General features: G+C 39.9%; 2 protein-coding genes and 1 pseudogene across 2 annotated transcripts in view; 2 read left to right on the plus strand and 1 right to left on the minus strand.

The window, feature by feature from the left end:
• The window catches only part of LOC146500152 (uncharacterized), an 88,580-nt gene that overhangs the window by 10,528 nt on the left and 60,886 nt on the right, over positions 1-17,166 (plus strand). The gene's annotated exons all lie outside the window — the stretch shown is intronic.
• LOC146500153 (olfactory receptor 1500-like) lies at positions 10,261-13,868 on the plus strand. The gene has a single exon (XM_085136202.1). The coding sequence runs from the start codon at positions 12,231-12,233 to the stop codon at positions 13,176-13,178; it is 948 nt and encodes a 315-aa protein (XP_084992328.1). The 5' UTR covers positions 10,261-12,230; the 3' UTR covers positions 13,179-13,868.
• On the minus strand, positions 15,275-16,794 carry LOC146500154 (uncharacterized; annotated as a pseudogene).

Genomic DNA, 17,166 nt, shown 5'->3' on the forward strand with positions numbered 1-17,166 from the left:
CACATGACACCATTAGCCAGCAGTGTGTCTCCTAAAAGAGAACTGTTTAAAGGTGAGTGATTAAGTTTTTCTCCTAAATAGAGATCATTACAGAACGCCTAGTCCTACTTAAAATCCCATTTATTTTTATTTTATTTTATCATCTACTCGAACCAAGGAAAACGTTTGACTAACTCAAAGACAATTTCCACGCCTCCCCTGCCTGTCTGCAGAGGCAGTTTTGAATTTAGGAGCAGCAAGATGGAAGCAGAAAACCCTGGCGATTCTCCGGTAAGTATATTGTTTTTTATCTTCAAGTTTGTCTTTTGAAACGTTAATTTTATTTAAATCCGTTGCTCACGTATAAAGTACACAGACGGGGTCTTTGCTCAACTCGTCTGAGGCGTGTCTCACTAAGCGCTACATGCTAGCATCCTGTTAACCGAGCTACCCTTTACATGCTGTGCTTTAGAAAACAGGATACTCGTTAAAAAAAAAAATACTCCACAGATATTGCCCAGTAAACACCAGTATGTGGGCCCCACATGGGCTATGGGGGTTCCAAGTGGGGATGGGCTTACAATGGGCATCCAATCTGGGACCCACCTGGGTTAGCCAAGTAGGACCCACCTGAGCCAGCCCAGATGGGCTATGTTCTACCCATATGTTACCCCATATGGGTAACATATGGGAAGTTGCATGAACAGGCAACTGAGTTTAACGACCTTAGTTAAGTATAATTATTAGTCATGTGTAAGTATAAACATGAATTAAGATGAAATAACTGATAATAAATTATGCCAGAGGCAGCATATGTATATTTAATTAATAACAAAATATACATATAAAATATATTAATATAAGTGAAACACAAAGAACAGATGTGACTTAAAATTGTAAGACGCTTAATAAAATAAAATAAATGGTTTTACATTTGAGTGGGAAAAAAATTTCACTCCATGTAGGAGTGCTTTTCGAAATCTCACGTTATTTCATGAAATATCATGAGGTTTTCTCAAACCCGTCCCCCCCCATTCTGAAACATTCTTCATTTCGCGCCCTTGGACAAAGCTGACAGTTAAGCTGGCAATTTTGGATTAAGTGCATCTTTGAGCTACGGACTTATTTTCTGCACTAAGGGTAAGAACTTTTTGACTTAATTTGAATCCCTAATTATAAATAAAATGTTTACAAAGTTATGATGCTGCAAAGTAATGTATGGCACAAGTGCTGGCGAACTTTTTCCTAGCACTCAAGCAAGGCTAAGCTAGTTGAAATTTTTACGTAATGTTGGATTTAGCCAATTTTCACAGTTTGAAAGCACTGTCTGGTGTCCTGTATACCGCTTAACTAGCACCAAAATTAATGACTGCGTGTACTTAATATTAAGTTGTACTTAAACATTATCTTGGTTTTTCTCTATGATTAGTATTAATAAAGGACTGTATTAGACCAATTTAACGAAGTTCTAATTTTTTAAGAGGAATATGGGAGGGTATTTTAACTATCAGAGCAACCAAAATTGCTTTGGTGTTGTCTTTATTAGCTTCATTCCTCACAGCTAAGTGAGGAGGGTAGGCCATGGCCATGAGCAACTAGTCCCCAGCTTTTGCCCCTGTGTCAGGAGCATGCACAGCAGTCAGAGAGGCAGATCAGTGAGCACTCTATTTCTGTAGAAGACATCGTCATCATTTTTCTTGCCATTGTTCTCATTTTTCCAGAAAAAGCAAAAAAAAAAAAAAGGTGTTCTTGATTTGTTTGGGGTTTTTATACACACTTTAGTATGCAACTTTATATGTGTAGTTGTTTTAGTGAGAACTTCATCAGAAATACTGTACTGACTCTAGAATCTGCCTCTTACTGTTGTGCAAGCTCTGTACATGAGGGAAACTGATTATTTAAGCAGAACTGATCGGTCTTGTTAGGGCCACAGTGCCAACTCCTTTTACTATGATTGCTGTGGCCCTCCTTTTTTCCTTTTTGTAATGTATATTTAGCTAGAATCTACACATTTATTTATTTATAAAAAAGAAAAGCAATTGCTCTTTGGATGTGGTTCTAAAGATCTGTGATCTTTAAGTGTTTGTCTGCTGCCTGATTTGTGCATGCGCACTGTTATTTTAATTTGTTTCATTATGGCTTAAATTTGTTTGAATTTTGTGCATGCTCCTTTATCAGCCTTCCTGCATGGACAGCTTGTGTGGTTATTGGCCAGGAGGGTTTGCAATTATCTCAAAACTTGAGGTGTTTGTTGTTTTGATTATGACTATGGCTACTTATACATTGCAAAGTCACTCTATTACATTAATATGTTATTAATATCTGTATATTGGTTTGATTTTGCTGTTGGACAGTGGAATGAATAGTAGCAAGGGTTATGTGTGGTTTATTTATTTCTTTATTTTTACAGACTTTGACATAGGAAGCAGTGTATATTTCAAAATTCATTTCTATTTAAAATTTGATGCATGCCAGAAATATACTAGTAGGAATGTTTTTTTGAGTTTGTAACAATTAGAATTGTTACTTTATAAAGCAATGTCAGGGTCTTTTTATTGTAATACAACAGCTTTTAAGGCTGGTGTAAGCATCACAGCAGATGTCTTTATGCCAAAGTAACTGAGGACACAGAAAAACACAGAAAAAACAAGAGATTTTCCTGGAGTGGCTTTTTAAATCAGATAGTCTTAGAAATATTCTGCAGTTGAACAAAAACTGAAGAAAACCATGTATCAATATATGAACATTACCTGATACTGCTGAAGTAAAGCAGAGCAAAGTTACAGAGGTTTTTTTAGAGGTTTTATTAGAGAGTTTTTTGCAATTTGGCATAATTTGGCACAAAAAAATCAACTGACAACAGCGCTAAGCACTACCGTACACTGATGTATAATAAGCAAGGGAATAATGTGGAAAACATATTTCAGATGGGGAAACTTTTCTTGAATTACATTATGAGAGAGCTGTGCAGGAAGTGTGATTCTTTTTTCTTTTTCTTTTTTCTTTTTTTTTCAATCGTGGTGTGCTCTGATTTTTTTGAGAATAAAACACTTGAGGAAGAGCACTATGATTGCGATGAACATGCTAAAGATTATGTTTTCATGAAATTCCTGTTGATTAAAGGACTGATGAAACTTTGTGCTATGGCCAACAAAGAGCACCAGGTTGGGGTGTCACTTTGAACGAGCTGGGTGTGGGATATGGGGGTAATGTGCAAGCTTATTTATCTTTGGTTAAAAGGTCCCTGAAAATGCAGACAGTCTATGCAAATTCTAACTGATTTCAGCATTCATGGTTTCTGTCAGGCAATATTTGCCTTAAAGTTTTGCAAGGAAACCAAGGTCTCTCTTTGAAATTAGCACGTGGCAAGCAACTGAATTGAGACAAGTTTTGCTTTACACAAGCCCAGTTGTTCTACTGAATAATATACCAAGCCAAATGTATAGATACTTTATACTGTTATCTGTATCTATAAGAATTCTTCTAAGTCCTGATTTGTATATTGATAACTGACTGTGATTATGCAGAGGATGTTTTGAAGCAGTTTGTGAAAGATTTTGCTTTGATTTATGGTCTTGACTTTGTTGGTTGTAATATACATTCTTTAATGCACCTAGCTCAAGATGTACAGAAGTTTGGCCCTTTAGACAGCATTTCCTGCTTCCCATTAGAAACCTTCCTGGGTGGAATTTATTTGGATTCTGGAAGCAGATTGGGAAAATGGAAGCGGAAAAGGAGGTAATTATGTTAAAAATACCTTAAAAGCAAAAATTTATTATTGAGATTATAAGAAACAAAAACAAACTGACAGTTTCTTTAGCAGACCCTTGCTGCTCATCAGGTTCAGATATGGTTTCAAAATAGCGCTTTATAACTTGTTGACTTTTAAAAATCTGTTTTAGACTTTTTTTTTTGATGCCATTATATACATTAATGTTTTTAGTTTGTAGGACTAACCAGTACCCTAAATTATGTGTTTGGATTATTATTTATTTGTGTGTGTGTGTGTGTGTGTGTGTGTTTGTTGTATTTTGTTTGTTTTTTTTAAGGCCAGTGATCCCGTCGAGCTCTGATGAGGATTGGGAGAACACTGCGGAACAGCCAGAGACCTCAACACCATCAGCAATGGAGAATAGACATTCAAGTGAAACTCCCTTCCTGAACATCACTCATCCATTTGTTCAGCCGCTACAACCCTCAACTCCTTCACCTGTGGTTTCACAACCAGTTCCAAGACAACTTCTACAAGCCACCAATACAAGCATGTTTGTACGTGTTCAAACCCTCCTGGAAGACATTAAGGACACTCAGAGGGTCCACAGTCGAATGCTACAGTCTCTCCTTACACAACGTGATGGACCAGTTGCTGCAGTATTACCCGAGGGTGCTGTATTTCCCATCCAGACAGTAGCAGATGTGGCAGCACTGGAGCAAAAACTGGCAGACCCTGTCTTCCTAAAAGAAGTGGTAAATAATAATGATGTAATAACCAAGGTTATTATCGTTAACGAAAACTAACGAAATAACGAAAACTAGAAGTGAAAAAACATTTTCGTTAACGGAAATAAAAATAAAAACAAAAAAAGGAAGACTAACTAAAACTATAATGAGTGTTCACAAAACTAACTAAAATTAACTGAATTTATAGCAAAAATGTGTTTAGTTTTCATTGATGTGTGCGTGTCATACAGTAGTCAAGGGTGAAAATGAAGTTTACTTTACAGATTTTTTTCTTGCTGTCTAATTATGCCAGCAGGTGGCAGTACGTTAGTCGAGTCGTCTGTGTTACTGCTCCGTCCACGCGCAGAATCATGTCAGGAAAAGTCGGGAGCCAGAGTCCAATTTGGGATTACTTTGAATATGACTGTGTTTTGGATAAAGCAAGTGTCTTGCAGTGGAAAGAGACAAATTATGAGGGACATTTCTAATGGGAAAAAAATCCCACAAACCTTAAAGTGCACTTGAAAAGCTCACACGAGAAGGCTAACCTAGCTTACCTTGAGAAGGTAAGGGAGCACACTCAACCCTCATCCCCAGAAAACAGAAGCTAACCCCAGGCAAGGCAGCGTGATGCATCCCGAGACAACAGGACTGGGATATCTACATAACTGTGTGAGTCAATTGCCTTCAAAAAGTTTATCAATTCACTTGAACCAAAATTACGAATGCCCGGTGCTGCGAGAGTTAATAGTCTCATTGGGGCCAAGATATACATTTTATAGTTGCCTGGTATCAATGGTTGTTCATCTGCCTTTATTTATTTATTTATTTAAAGAACCCATAGGTGGGAATGTGAGTTGTCTGTCTCTGCGTGTTAGCCCTGCGACAGACAGGCGACCTGTCCAGGGTGCAGTATGGTAGCTGGAATAGCAACATACCCAAGGATGAGCAGAATGAGTGATATGATGAAACTGGGATTTTGTTACACTTAATTATTGCAAACACAACTAAAACTATAACTGAAACTAATCAAAACTAAACTGAAACTAAGGATTTTCAAAAAAATAAAAACTAAACTAAACTAGCAAACAATTGGTAAAAACTAATTAAAACTGATATAAAATTGAAAATCTGAAGTCAAAACTAAATAAAAATAAAAACTAATGAAAATTGCAAAACTATTAAAACCCTGGTAATAACAATATTCAACATTTAATGCCTCAATCAGTCTGTGTTTAAAGCTAGCAGTTATGATCAAGGAAAGTTGCTGTTTGTTCGAACATGGTCAGTGCAATGGAGTGGGAGGAGAGCTGAACAAAAGTTGCTATTTTTGTTAATAAAAGAACTTCTCCAAACATTACCTAGTTATAAGTTGTGCCATGCCAAACCCAAAACTTAAAAAATTACTTTTGGTGAATCATTTAGCTCTTTGCATTTGCATCAGACAGTGTTTAACTTTGACACCTAACTCTTTCTCAGTCAATTAGCATCAATATTATAGAGCCTAATTACTGTGTAGCTGTGCTTGCTTTCTTTTAGGTGTGACTGATGGTACACAGCAAAAACTGTAGTGTTGAATCAATTCCCACAGAGTTGATTTTAACATTTTTTCAGGGTTTATATAGCTCCACACTCTACAGAGTTGAATTAACATTTTCAAAATAGTTAATTATTTAACACTTTGTCAGAGTTCCTTCTTTAACTCTTAAAACCGGGTTAAATTAACACTGAGCAAATTATTATTAACACCATGTCTGAGTTAATTTTAACTCACCAAACTGGGTTAAATTAACACTACACAGATTGAAAAATCACACTACTTTAACTCTTTACTCTTTTATTAAGGTAGTTTTAATCCCTAAAAGAACTATTTATGTAATAGATTAACATAACTTTTTAACGACAACAATTACAATTATGAGAATAATTTCAAGAAAACTGTACATTGTCCAAAAACATTTATTATCATGCTTCTTTTTCGCAGAAAGTGAATCAAAACATAATAAATGAAGATATAATGTACAAACTTTCATCTGCAGCACTGTATGAGTTTTGAATATCAAATGGTCTGTGACATTTGAGTTCAGTTATTTTTAAGACACACCGTTCTTCAGTTTGTACTACTTTGAATGCATGGTGATGTTCATCAAAGTTTTCAGTAAAGAGTTTGTGTGTCAACAAAAAAATGTCATTTTCAACCATAAGTGTATCAATTATTTGACAAAAGACTGGCATTTCTTCCTCCATTGTACTGCAAACAACGAGTCCAGCTTTGTACTCTACACCATCAATTTTATCCCAACTTGTTGAGAAAACATCTTTTGATAATAGCATTTCACTATTGACCACACTTTCATCTCTTAAAGAAAATGATTTAATTGGCTCAAACTCCTTCTGTTTAAGAGAAAAGGTTTCCCAGTGATAAGCAATGGCCATCTGATGCCGTTTAGCAAGCGATTTGGTGAGGTTTTTGAAATTTTTGAAATAATCTTTGACCAACTTGTGCTTAGCTTCAAACCTCATACTCCACATATACAGTAAAGGGCCAATTTTTTGAATAGAGGATGGGTAATGAATCATAAAATGATGCTTAGGAATCAAGTTTCTGTGTGGATACGTGTGCTTAAATAGTTTGTGGTGGTCAATAATCAAATTCTTCAAATATATAGTCATTCCCAGAGTGAGACAAGGTGAAAAAACAATGTTCATTATTTGAAGTAACAACAATAACAAATTCCAGTGTCTGTTCCCTGCAGGAATAATGTCACCAAACAAAAGTGGGATGTTTTTCACAAGACAGAATGTCTGGATAGAGTTCAAACCAATGCTATTGCCAGCACTGTCCAATATGATTTTAGTGGGCCGGTTTTTTCTTTCTAAAAATCCATAGTCAAAACCATAAATCCTAGAAAGCAAGTTCTGTTCTGATATGAAGTGTTGCGTAAGATACTCAAAAAGCAATTTGACCTCATACTGAGCCACACCTTCAAGAAGGTCATGCATTATATCAAATGAGTAGTTATTGCAAATATGGTAATACTGCAATGAATTGAGTGCAGAATTTCTTTTCAACCCATACAGTGACTTCAATTTAGGATTTTCCCGAAGAGACTGGCAATGTATGTCAAACAAATCTTTCCCACGAAGAATAATTATAGGATCATCCTCACTGTACACCATTTGACAATCATTCTTCTCAATCAAACAAAGGCGACAGAAATGACGGCTACTGAACGACTCATTAAAACCAAGAATTGAGTGCATCCCTAGGTTATCTCCAGTGATCTGTGATATTGTGCCATATACCTGCTCATCAGAAAATGGAAGACTTAGCCCTTGGCTTTCCAGTTTTTTGACATCATTTATCAGTGGTTCCAGTATAACATCAAAACCATACTTTTGCAGATCTGGTGTGTGGAAAAGTGAGACTAAATGAATGTTCATCAAAATGGAATTAAATTTTGGGGGCAAGTTTCTTATAACAAAATAAATACAGCCAATTTTGTGAATTCCGCATTTAGAGCCAAGAGGATTGGCTGTTTCAAAATCATCATAGTATAGCTGAATTTGTAATGCATGCCTTTTGGCTGAAAACAAAGGGTGAGTTTTAAAGTAACTTCCATCACAAAAGTCATGATAAGCATCAGGCTCTGAGCTACACTCTCTCTGCAGGAAAACACAAATCTCTGGATTTCTAAACATGAACTTCAAAGACTCCAAAATAGGTACATATATAAAAGTATCCTTCACAGGTACTTGATCATAAGTACCAGACTTCTGATTTCGCCTGATGTCATACCTCACTCCAAGTGTTATTTCTCTAGGTTCTACAACTCCACATTTTAGATTGAAGTATTTATTTCGTTTCCATTCTGTGTTCAGATTGGTGAAAGGGTTTTCAAAATTTTCAAAACATTCATTTATTAAAGATATGCTGGAGTCCTTTGTGGGTAACGCAGAAAGAATGGCCTGCTTTGCTTCTGAGCGAAGCTCACTTGTTAATTCCTCCAAATCGCCTCCAAGTGAGGATACTAAACTGTTAGAAAGGCCACTACCCTGCAGTTTGGCCACAATGGATGCACACATTTCTTTGGATGAATCCCTTGTAAGTACTGAATCAATGCTCACTGGAACACTGGAAGAACTAGACTCTGGAAGAACACTGGGAGAACTGTGAGGAAGATTTGAGGAATTAAACTGGTCCTCCAAAGCAGGTGAAACTGTGTCATTAGAAAAACAAGCAATGGCTGAAGTTCGATCATTTTGGTCAACATTGCTGTGAAAACTACTGAGGTGCTTCCTAAAGCCTGCATAAGTTTTGCATAACCGGGTGTCATTACTGCCGACGTGAATTATGATTTTACTGAATTTACGTTTACCCTTAGCCAGCAGTTTTAAATTTCCTTCAATGTCTGGCCTGCTCTGGCCCCTGGAAGACAATTGACTATGGTTGCCGGTGTCTCTAGCTTCACATGTCTGAGAACAGAATCACCAATTACCAGAGTTTGACCCCCGGCGGGTGTGTCGCCGAGTGGGGAAAAACGGTTAGACACATGAACGGGTTGGTGGTGTACTGGGGCTTCTGTTTAGGACTATGCTTCCTCCTCACCGTCACCCAGCTGCCCTCTTTCCCCAGCTGCTTGGGGTCTGCCGGGGAACAGCTAGCGGGGCCTACGCTATTTTCGGCTGCACCAGCTACAGGGGCCTGGCTAGCTACAGGTGAATGAAGGGTGCGAAGCCGAGTCTCCAATTCAGTAATCCTGGCCTCCAGAGCTGCAAATATGCTACATTTGTTATAGATATCATTACTGCTAAAGGAGGCCGAGGAGTAACTAAACATCTGACACAATGAGCAAGAAAGTGCAGGAGGGACAGGTGAAGTAGCCATGGTGCTAACGAGTCGGCTACGAGCTAAGCTAAGCTAGCGAAACAGTACAATGTACTGTGGCAATGTAGAATGTTCTAATTGATAGCTTAGTCTCAGATGAATTCAAATCCCGCTGACCTTAACTTCAACGTCAAAGGTCAAGTTTTTACAAGGATCACCTTGGATTTCACAATTATGCTAAAAGTGCATCTATTAGGAGGTTGAGGGCTAGCACTGCTGACTGTTGGTATTTTTAAATATAGTGATATGATTGCATTTCCCTCAATTTAACAAGTCACAGTAAAATCACCAGCAGTAATCACTAAAATTGGAGCATCAAGGATACGTAAAAAGTGCCGGGAGGTGTAATCACAGTCACAAAGATTTGATGTGTGGGCAGGAATTCAACCCAGTAATTTATCCCCAAATCGACAGCCTTGGAATCCGTAAGAGAGCAACCTTCACAAGCACAAAATGATGGCTTGACTTTTGTACAGTGGAAGAAAGTGGAGCCTTATTGTGGACAGTGGAGAGAGAGAGGGGAATATATTCAGCAAAGGGATACGGGTCAGACTCAGACCTGGACTGCTTTCTGGCCATGTATATATGGTGACTAGATCACCTACTGAGCTAAGCTGGTGCTTTATGTTCTTCTACACATAGTGCAGGTCAGCTGTTACACACGGTTTTCATGTTCTTTCATGGTCATTACTAAAATGAAATTAGTGCATTGTCAATGGATCACAAGCAGAACTTTCTTTCTCCAACTCTGCATTTTTTCAGTTGTGGCATCTTGATAATCTAGTGATTACCAAAAAGGCAGTACGATTCCAAACACACACAAATAAAATATTATGCTATCATTCTTCACATTTTTCTCGAAATGTCTACCATAGCAATGTCTGTGCGTTTTGTTTTTTGTCTTATTGCTTATTGTAAGTTTACATTTGCAGGTACAGAGACACCTGTAAATGTAATGGCATCATGGCAGCACAAGAACAAGTTCTGAGCACAAGATCCATCGGGCTGGGGTCTACTGCACAATGCAAGACCACAGATGCAGACAGTGTAAAGATGCCCCTGAGACAATCCAGCACATAACAGCAGGGTGCAAGATGCTAGCAGGCAGGGCATATATGGACTGCCATAACAAAGTGGCTGGCATAGTAAACAGAAACATCTGTGCCGAATATGACGTTGAAGTCCCGCGGTCAAAATGTGAGACGCCCCCTGGGGTGTTGGAGAATGACCAAGCTAAGATCCTGTGGGATTTCCAGATACAAACGGACAAAATGGTGATGGCTAACCAACCAGACATAGAGGTGGTAGAAAAGCAGAAGAAAGCGGGAGTAGTGATAGTCGTAATGATACCAAATGACAGCAACATTAGGAAAAAGGAACACAAGAAGCTTGAGAAGTGCCAAGGGCTCAGAGAGTTTAAGAAGATGTGGAGGGTGAATGTAACAGTAGTCCCAGTAGTAATCAGAGCACTCAATGCAGTGACTCCCAAGCTAGGCGAGCGGCTCCAGCAGATCCTGGGAACATCATCTGAGAAATCTGTCAGATGCTGTTCCTAGGAGTGCAGGCCTAGGAACAGCATCTGACAGAGATCTCAGATGATCAAAGATATTGTGCAGGACCCTGAAGCTTCCAGGCCTCTTGTAGAGGACCCAAGTTTGAAGGGGGCCACCTATATTTAGGAAACTTCCCTTTTTGTTTATCTGTGTTGTCTTTGTCTAATATTAACATTTGGTTTGATGACCTGAAATATTTAGGTGTGACAAACATACAAAAAATGGGAAATCAAGAAGGGCCAAACACTTTTTACACCATTATAGTTGCCTGCAAATAGACTTACTGATTCTAATCTCCTAAGTCCTGCCATTTTCCATTGTGCAGTCTGCTCTCCTTGCCTGTTTCCTAGTTAACTTTCAAAACTTTTTGCTTGCTCATCTGAACTTTGTTCTGAGTTCCTGTAAGGAGTTCAGAATTGACAGGCGGTCACTCATTTCCCTAGAATCGTCTCATTTCCATTTAATTCAGATTTTGCGAAATTAACAGTTGCCCCATAGTGCTTTATATTGTAAGGTAAAGATAATCCAATACAACAATACACACAAACAATCAGGTGACCCCTATGAGCAAGCACCTGGTGACAGGAAGAAAATAAACCCCCTTTAAACAAGAAGCATCAGGCTTACGTAGGGGCAACAATCTACCCATTACCGGTTGGGGTGAGGGGAGGAAGACAGTACAAAAGTCATTCTGTAGAAGAGAGACAGAGATTAATAATAACTCTTTAAATGCAGAGTGGTGTACAAGCACATAGTGAGTGAAAAAAGGTGAGTAAAGGAGAAGTGCATTATGGAAAGCCCCCAAGATTCTAGGCCTACTGCAGCATAACAAAGGGAGGATGTTGTATTACCTGATCCAGCCCTAACTGTATGCTTTGTTCTGTAAGAACTACTCCAATGTTTAACATTGGCATATGCTAAAGTCATGTGTGATAGATTGTCAAAAAACAAGTGTAGCAGCTTACATAGACAGAATTATATCTGTCTTCTCTTTTTGGACAGAGAAGACATATGGTTTGAAAGACGAGTGAAAGAAGCCATTTATGTCCACTATGAGCGACCATCTTTGAACAGAGCCGGTGGCTTACGACACCAACTGTCTGCCATCTATAATCCAGTTTTGATTTACTGTGACCTTCACAGTACAATTCCCTGGTGGACAAAGCAACATAATAAAACCTTTCACAGAGTAAGATGATTCACTGTGCACATTTGACTGATGAATGTACTCCAAGATATATTTCAAGTTCAAATACCTGCAAATGAATGAAGGAAAGACAACATAGGTTGCATATTGGTGCAGTTTTGTTTTGTTGTTTGTTATTCTTCATTAACACTGCTGGTTTTATAAAAAAAATTTCAAAGTATTAATGGATGAGGTGTTAAATGCTACATATTTAACTCTAGATGGGTATGTTGAAGTTAACAAGTACAGATATGTTTATTTTTTCATTTTCTTTATATTATATAGTTTAATAATCTGCAGTAATTCTACTATTGTGTATATAATCTGGATTCATAAAAACCTTCATGAGCCGATGTACATTTTCATTGCTGCTTTGCTGCTGAACTGTGTTCTTTACAGCACAAATGTTTACCCCAAACTGCTGATTGACTTTTTATCTGAAAAACAAGTCACAACATATTCAGCCTGTCTCTTTCAGTTTTTTATGTTTTACACTTTAGGAAGTTCAGAGTTCTTTCTCTTGGCAGCCATGGCCTATGACAGATATGTGGCTATTTGTAAACCTCTACAATATCAAACTATCATGAGTAAAACCACTGTGAGTATTTTCTTGGCTGTAGCATGGCTTTTACCTGTTTGTCATAGTGCAGTTGTAACAGCTGGGAGTGCTAAAGCAACATTGTGTAACTTTAACTTAAAAGGAATATTTTGTAATAATGCAGTTTACACTCTTCAGTGTGTCAAGTCACGATTAATTACTGTATTTGGAGTAGTTGCTTTAATAGATCTTGTAATATTACCTATGCTCTTCATAGTTTTTACATACTCAAACATTTTTATCCTCACTTATCAAAGCTGTAAAGAAGTGAGGAAGAAAGCTTTGGAGACCTGTTTACCCCATTTGTTAGTTTTATTTAGCTTCTCCTGTTTAAGTATCTATGATGTAAGCATAGCTCGAGTAGAATCAGATTTTCCCAAAACTGCGCGATTAATAATGACATTACAAATAGTGCTCTATCATCCATTGCTTAATCCATTCATTTATGGGCTCAAAATGAAGGAAATTTCTAAACAGCTAAAAAGATTTTTCTGTCATGATAAAATCATTTCATGTATTAACTCTGAATGCTAAGGTGCCACAATTTCTTTTGTAATAATTTTCCTGCCATCATTGAAAATGCTTTTCATTTATTAAAGTCATTCAAACTATTATTCAGAAAAGTACAGGAAAAAATAAACCATGCCGTGTTCATCTGTATTTGTAAATAAATTGAACATAATATTATTATTAAAGTGTATTGAAGTCTGTTGTTATGCTCAGTAAAATGCTCATGTGAATAGGGTTTAAGACCTATGGATAATTTACATTAACAGCTTTTGGTGAAGTATTTAAATACAAATATAAAATGCCTTCTTTTATGAAAGGTTCACCAATTCCAAGATAGGTAAGAGGATAGGTAATCAAATAAACTATCAGATTAATTTTGCAGACTTTCATATTTTATTTTGGATTTTTATAACATTATTGGTGATTCTTATATACTATGCTGTGTAATAGAGATTTTCCACTAAAGGAATGGGTGGTAACACTTTATAAAACTGTGATAGCTGCAATAGCTTTATAATAACTACATCTTCCCCCCTTATCACAAATCATGGGCCAGTGTAATTTATTGCCGTCTATCTTGAATGTGCATAAAACATTTGAAAAAGTACAATCCTAATTCAAAAAAAGTTGTCATATAAGAAAAGAATCAAATCATTTGCAGATTATTTACCACCGATTATTTATTCACAATAGATCATACAGTAACAAACATGTAAAATGAGATTATTACTTATTTTACAATATCAGAATCAGAAATGGTTTTATTGCCAAATGTTGAGCAGGTTTACAACATTAGGAAATTGCTGCGGTACTTAGTGCAAACATACTGTCATATAACGCTTAAATAGACATAAAAATAAAAATAAGAATTAAAAGTGCTAAGTAGATAGATATATACATGAGTGCAGGTGGTGATCAGTGCCAAACATGGAATGATGCAGTGAACACAGCGTAGGGTCATGTGTTAGTGGTGGGAACAGTCATGCGGTTATTGTTCATGAGTCCAACAGCAGAGGGGAAGAAACTGTTCTTATGGCGAGAGGTTGTGGTGCGAATGGACCGGAGCCTGCCTGAGGGGAGCAGGTCAAAACAGACTGTGTCCAGGGTGAGAAGGGTCAGCTGAGATCCGAGATGCACGCCCCAGTGTCCTGGAGGTGTACAGGTCCTGCAGAGATGGGAGTCTGCAGCCAATCACCTTCTCAGCAGAGCGCACAACATGCTGCAGTCTCTGTTCGTCCCTGATAGTGGCTCCAGCGTACCACACGGTGATGGAGGAGGTGAGGATGGACTCGATGATTGCAGTGTAGAATTGCATCATTGTCCATGTTGGCAGGTTGAATTTCTTCAGCTGCCTCAGGAAGTACATGCTCTGCTGGGCTTTCTTAATGACGGAGGTGATGGTGGGCTCCCACTTCAGGTTCTGGGTGATGGTGGTACCCAGGAAGCGGAATGAGTCCACAGAGGTGATGAGGGTGTCAGTCAGGATGATGGGGGAGAGTGAGGCTGTGTGCTTCCTGAAGTCCACAATAATCTCCACTGTCTTCTGGGCGTTCAGCACCAGGTTGTTGTGGCTGCACCAGGACACCAGGCGTTCAACCTCCCTCCTGTAGGCAGACTCATCCCCGTCCGAGATGAGTCCAATAACGGTGGTGTCATCTGCAAACTTGATTAGCTTGACAGACTGGTGGGTGGAGGTGCAGCAGTTGGTGTACAGGGAGAAGAGCAGAGGAGAAAGAACACAGCCCTGAGGGGAGCCGGTGCTGATGGTCCGGGAGTCCGAGAAATTCTTTCCCAGCCTCACGTGCTGCTTACTGTCCGTCAGGAAGTCAGTGATCCACCGGCAGATGGGATCAGGCACATTCATCTGGGAAAGCTTGCCTTGGAGATGGTCTGGAAGGATGGTGTTGAAGGCAGAGCTGAAGTCCACAAACAGGATCCTGGCGTAGGTTCCTGGGGAGTCCAGATGCTGCCAGTGTAGAGCCATGTTGATAGCGTTGTCTACAGACCTGTTGGCTCTGTATGCAAACTGCAGGGGGCCCAGGAGGGGGCCCGTGAGGGTCTTGAGGTAGGAGAGAACCGGGCGCTCAAATGACTTCATGACCACAGATGTCAGACCACAGGTCTGTAGTCATTTAGTCCAGTGACCCTAGGTTTCTTGGGGACAGGGATTATGGTAGAGGACTTGAAGCAGGCAGGCACATGACATGCCTGCAGTGAGGAGTTGAAAATGCCAGAAAACACTGGGGCCAGCTCGTTTGCACAGTGTCTGAGGGTGGCAGGAGACACCCGTCTGGGCCAGGAGCTTTTCGAGCATTCAGACTCTTAAACTGCTTCCTCACATCTGCTTCATGAATATGAAGAGTTGTAGTGGGAGAAGGTGGTGTGAAATCCTCCTTGGTGTGGGGTTTGGAGGGAGGTGTTGTAGGTGACGTGTTTGATGGGGGTGATGGCTCTATGGAGGGGGGAGAGGTGGGGGAATGAGTGTCCAAAGTGTCTCTATTGTTGGGGTTGTTGGAGGTGTGAAGGCTGCTTGATGCTTCGTCAAAACGGCAGTAAAAGTCGTTAAGGGTGTTGGCCAAGAGCAAGTCATCACTGGAGTGGGGGGTTTTAGGCTTGTAGTTGGTGATATTCCTAAAACTTTTCCACACAGAGGCCGAGTCATTCTCTGAGATCTGCTGCTGCATCCTCTCAAGTGCTGATGTTTAGCAATGTCCACTTCTTTAGTGAACCTGTACTTGGCCTCTCTGTAGCAGTCCCTGTCTCCGCTTCTGAACGCCTTTCTCTTTTCCAGCCACAGCTTTTTGAGTTTAGGAGTAAACCAGGGTTTGTCATTGTTATAACTCACCCTGGTGCATGATGGCACAATGCTGTCCTCACAGAAGTGGATATAGGAGGTGACAGTGTCCGTAAACTCATCCAAGCTGTTAGAAGCAGCCTTCATTGTGTCCCAGTCTGTAGACTCCAAACATGTGCGAAGCTCCTCCACAGCCTCGTTGCTCCACAATTTTTTAGTCTTCGCGACAGGTTTGGAGAGCTTCAGCCTCTATCTGTACGCGGGGATCAGGTGGACCATGACGTGGTCAGAAAGTCCGAGTGAAGCACGGGGCACCGCGCGATAGGCCCCGCTGATCGTGCTGTAACAGTGGTCCAATGTCCTCTCCTCTCTGGTCGGGCATTTAATATACTGCTTGTATTTGGGAAGCTCTTGGCTCAAATTGGCTGTGTTAAAGTCCCTAAGAGCAATAATGAGAGAGTCCGGGAATGTCCGCTCCATGTGCAGTATCTGGTCCGCGAGTGCGCACTGAGCTGCCTGCACATCCGCATCTGGCGGGATGTAAACAGCGGCCAAGATGAATGAAGCAAACTACAGCGGAGAATAAAACGGTTTGCAGTGAATGAAAAGGTATTCCAGAGAGGAAGAGCAGTGCTGAGCAATCACTGTTACATCTGTGCACCAGCCACTATTAATGTAGAAGCAGACACCTCCACCTGTGGTCTTACCAGAGAGAGAAGCCTGCTGGTCCGCGCGCAGCAGATGAAAACCCTCCAGCTTGAGCACGCAGTCCGAGATGTCCTCACAGAGCCACAACTCCGTAAAACATAAGACACAGGAGGTGGCAAAGTCTCTGTTTGCCACCATATATTAGCTCATCCTAAAAAAAGATAGGATGTGAGCAAAAAAAATGGCTGGAAAAGCAATCCACCATCCATCCATCCATTTTCTTCCACTTATTGATGGCAGAGTGCTGGGGGCAGCAGCCTAAGAAGAGAAGCCCATACCTTCCTGTCCCCAGCCACCCCCCAGCTTGTCCGGGGGAACAGCAAGGCATTCCCTGGACAGCCGAGAAATATAATCTCTCCAGCATGTCTGCCCCAGGGCCTCCTCCCAGTGGGACATGCCTGGAACACCTCACCCAGGAAGCATCTAGGAGGCATCCTTGTCAGATGCCTGAACCACCTCAGTTGGGTCCTTTCGATGTGAAGGAGCAGCGACTCTACTCTTTGGGCTATA

The sequence above is a fragment of the Neolamprologus multifasciatus genome, chromosome 16 (genome assembly GCF_963576455.1).
Source record: "Neolamprologus multifasciatus chromosome 16, fNeoMul1.2, whole genome shotgun sequence".
Taxonomy (NCBI): Eukaryota; Metazoa; Chordata; class Actinopteri; order Cichliformes; family Cichlidae; genus Neolamprologus; species Neolamprologus multifasciatus.

Excerpts from the sequence above, each read along its gene's own strand:
- LOC146500153 (XM_085136202.1), top strand. The coding sequence starts at position 12,231 with ATGGATGAGGTGTTAAATGCTACATATTTAACTCTAGATGGGTATGTT.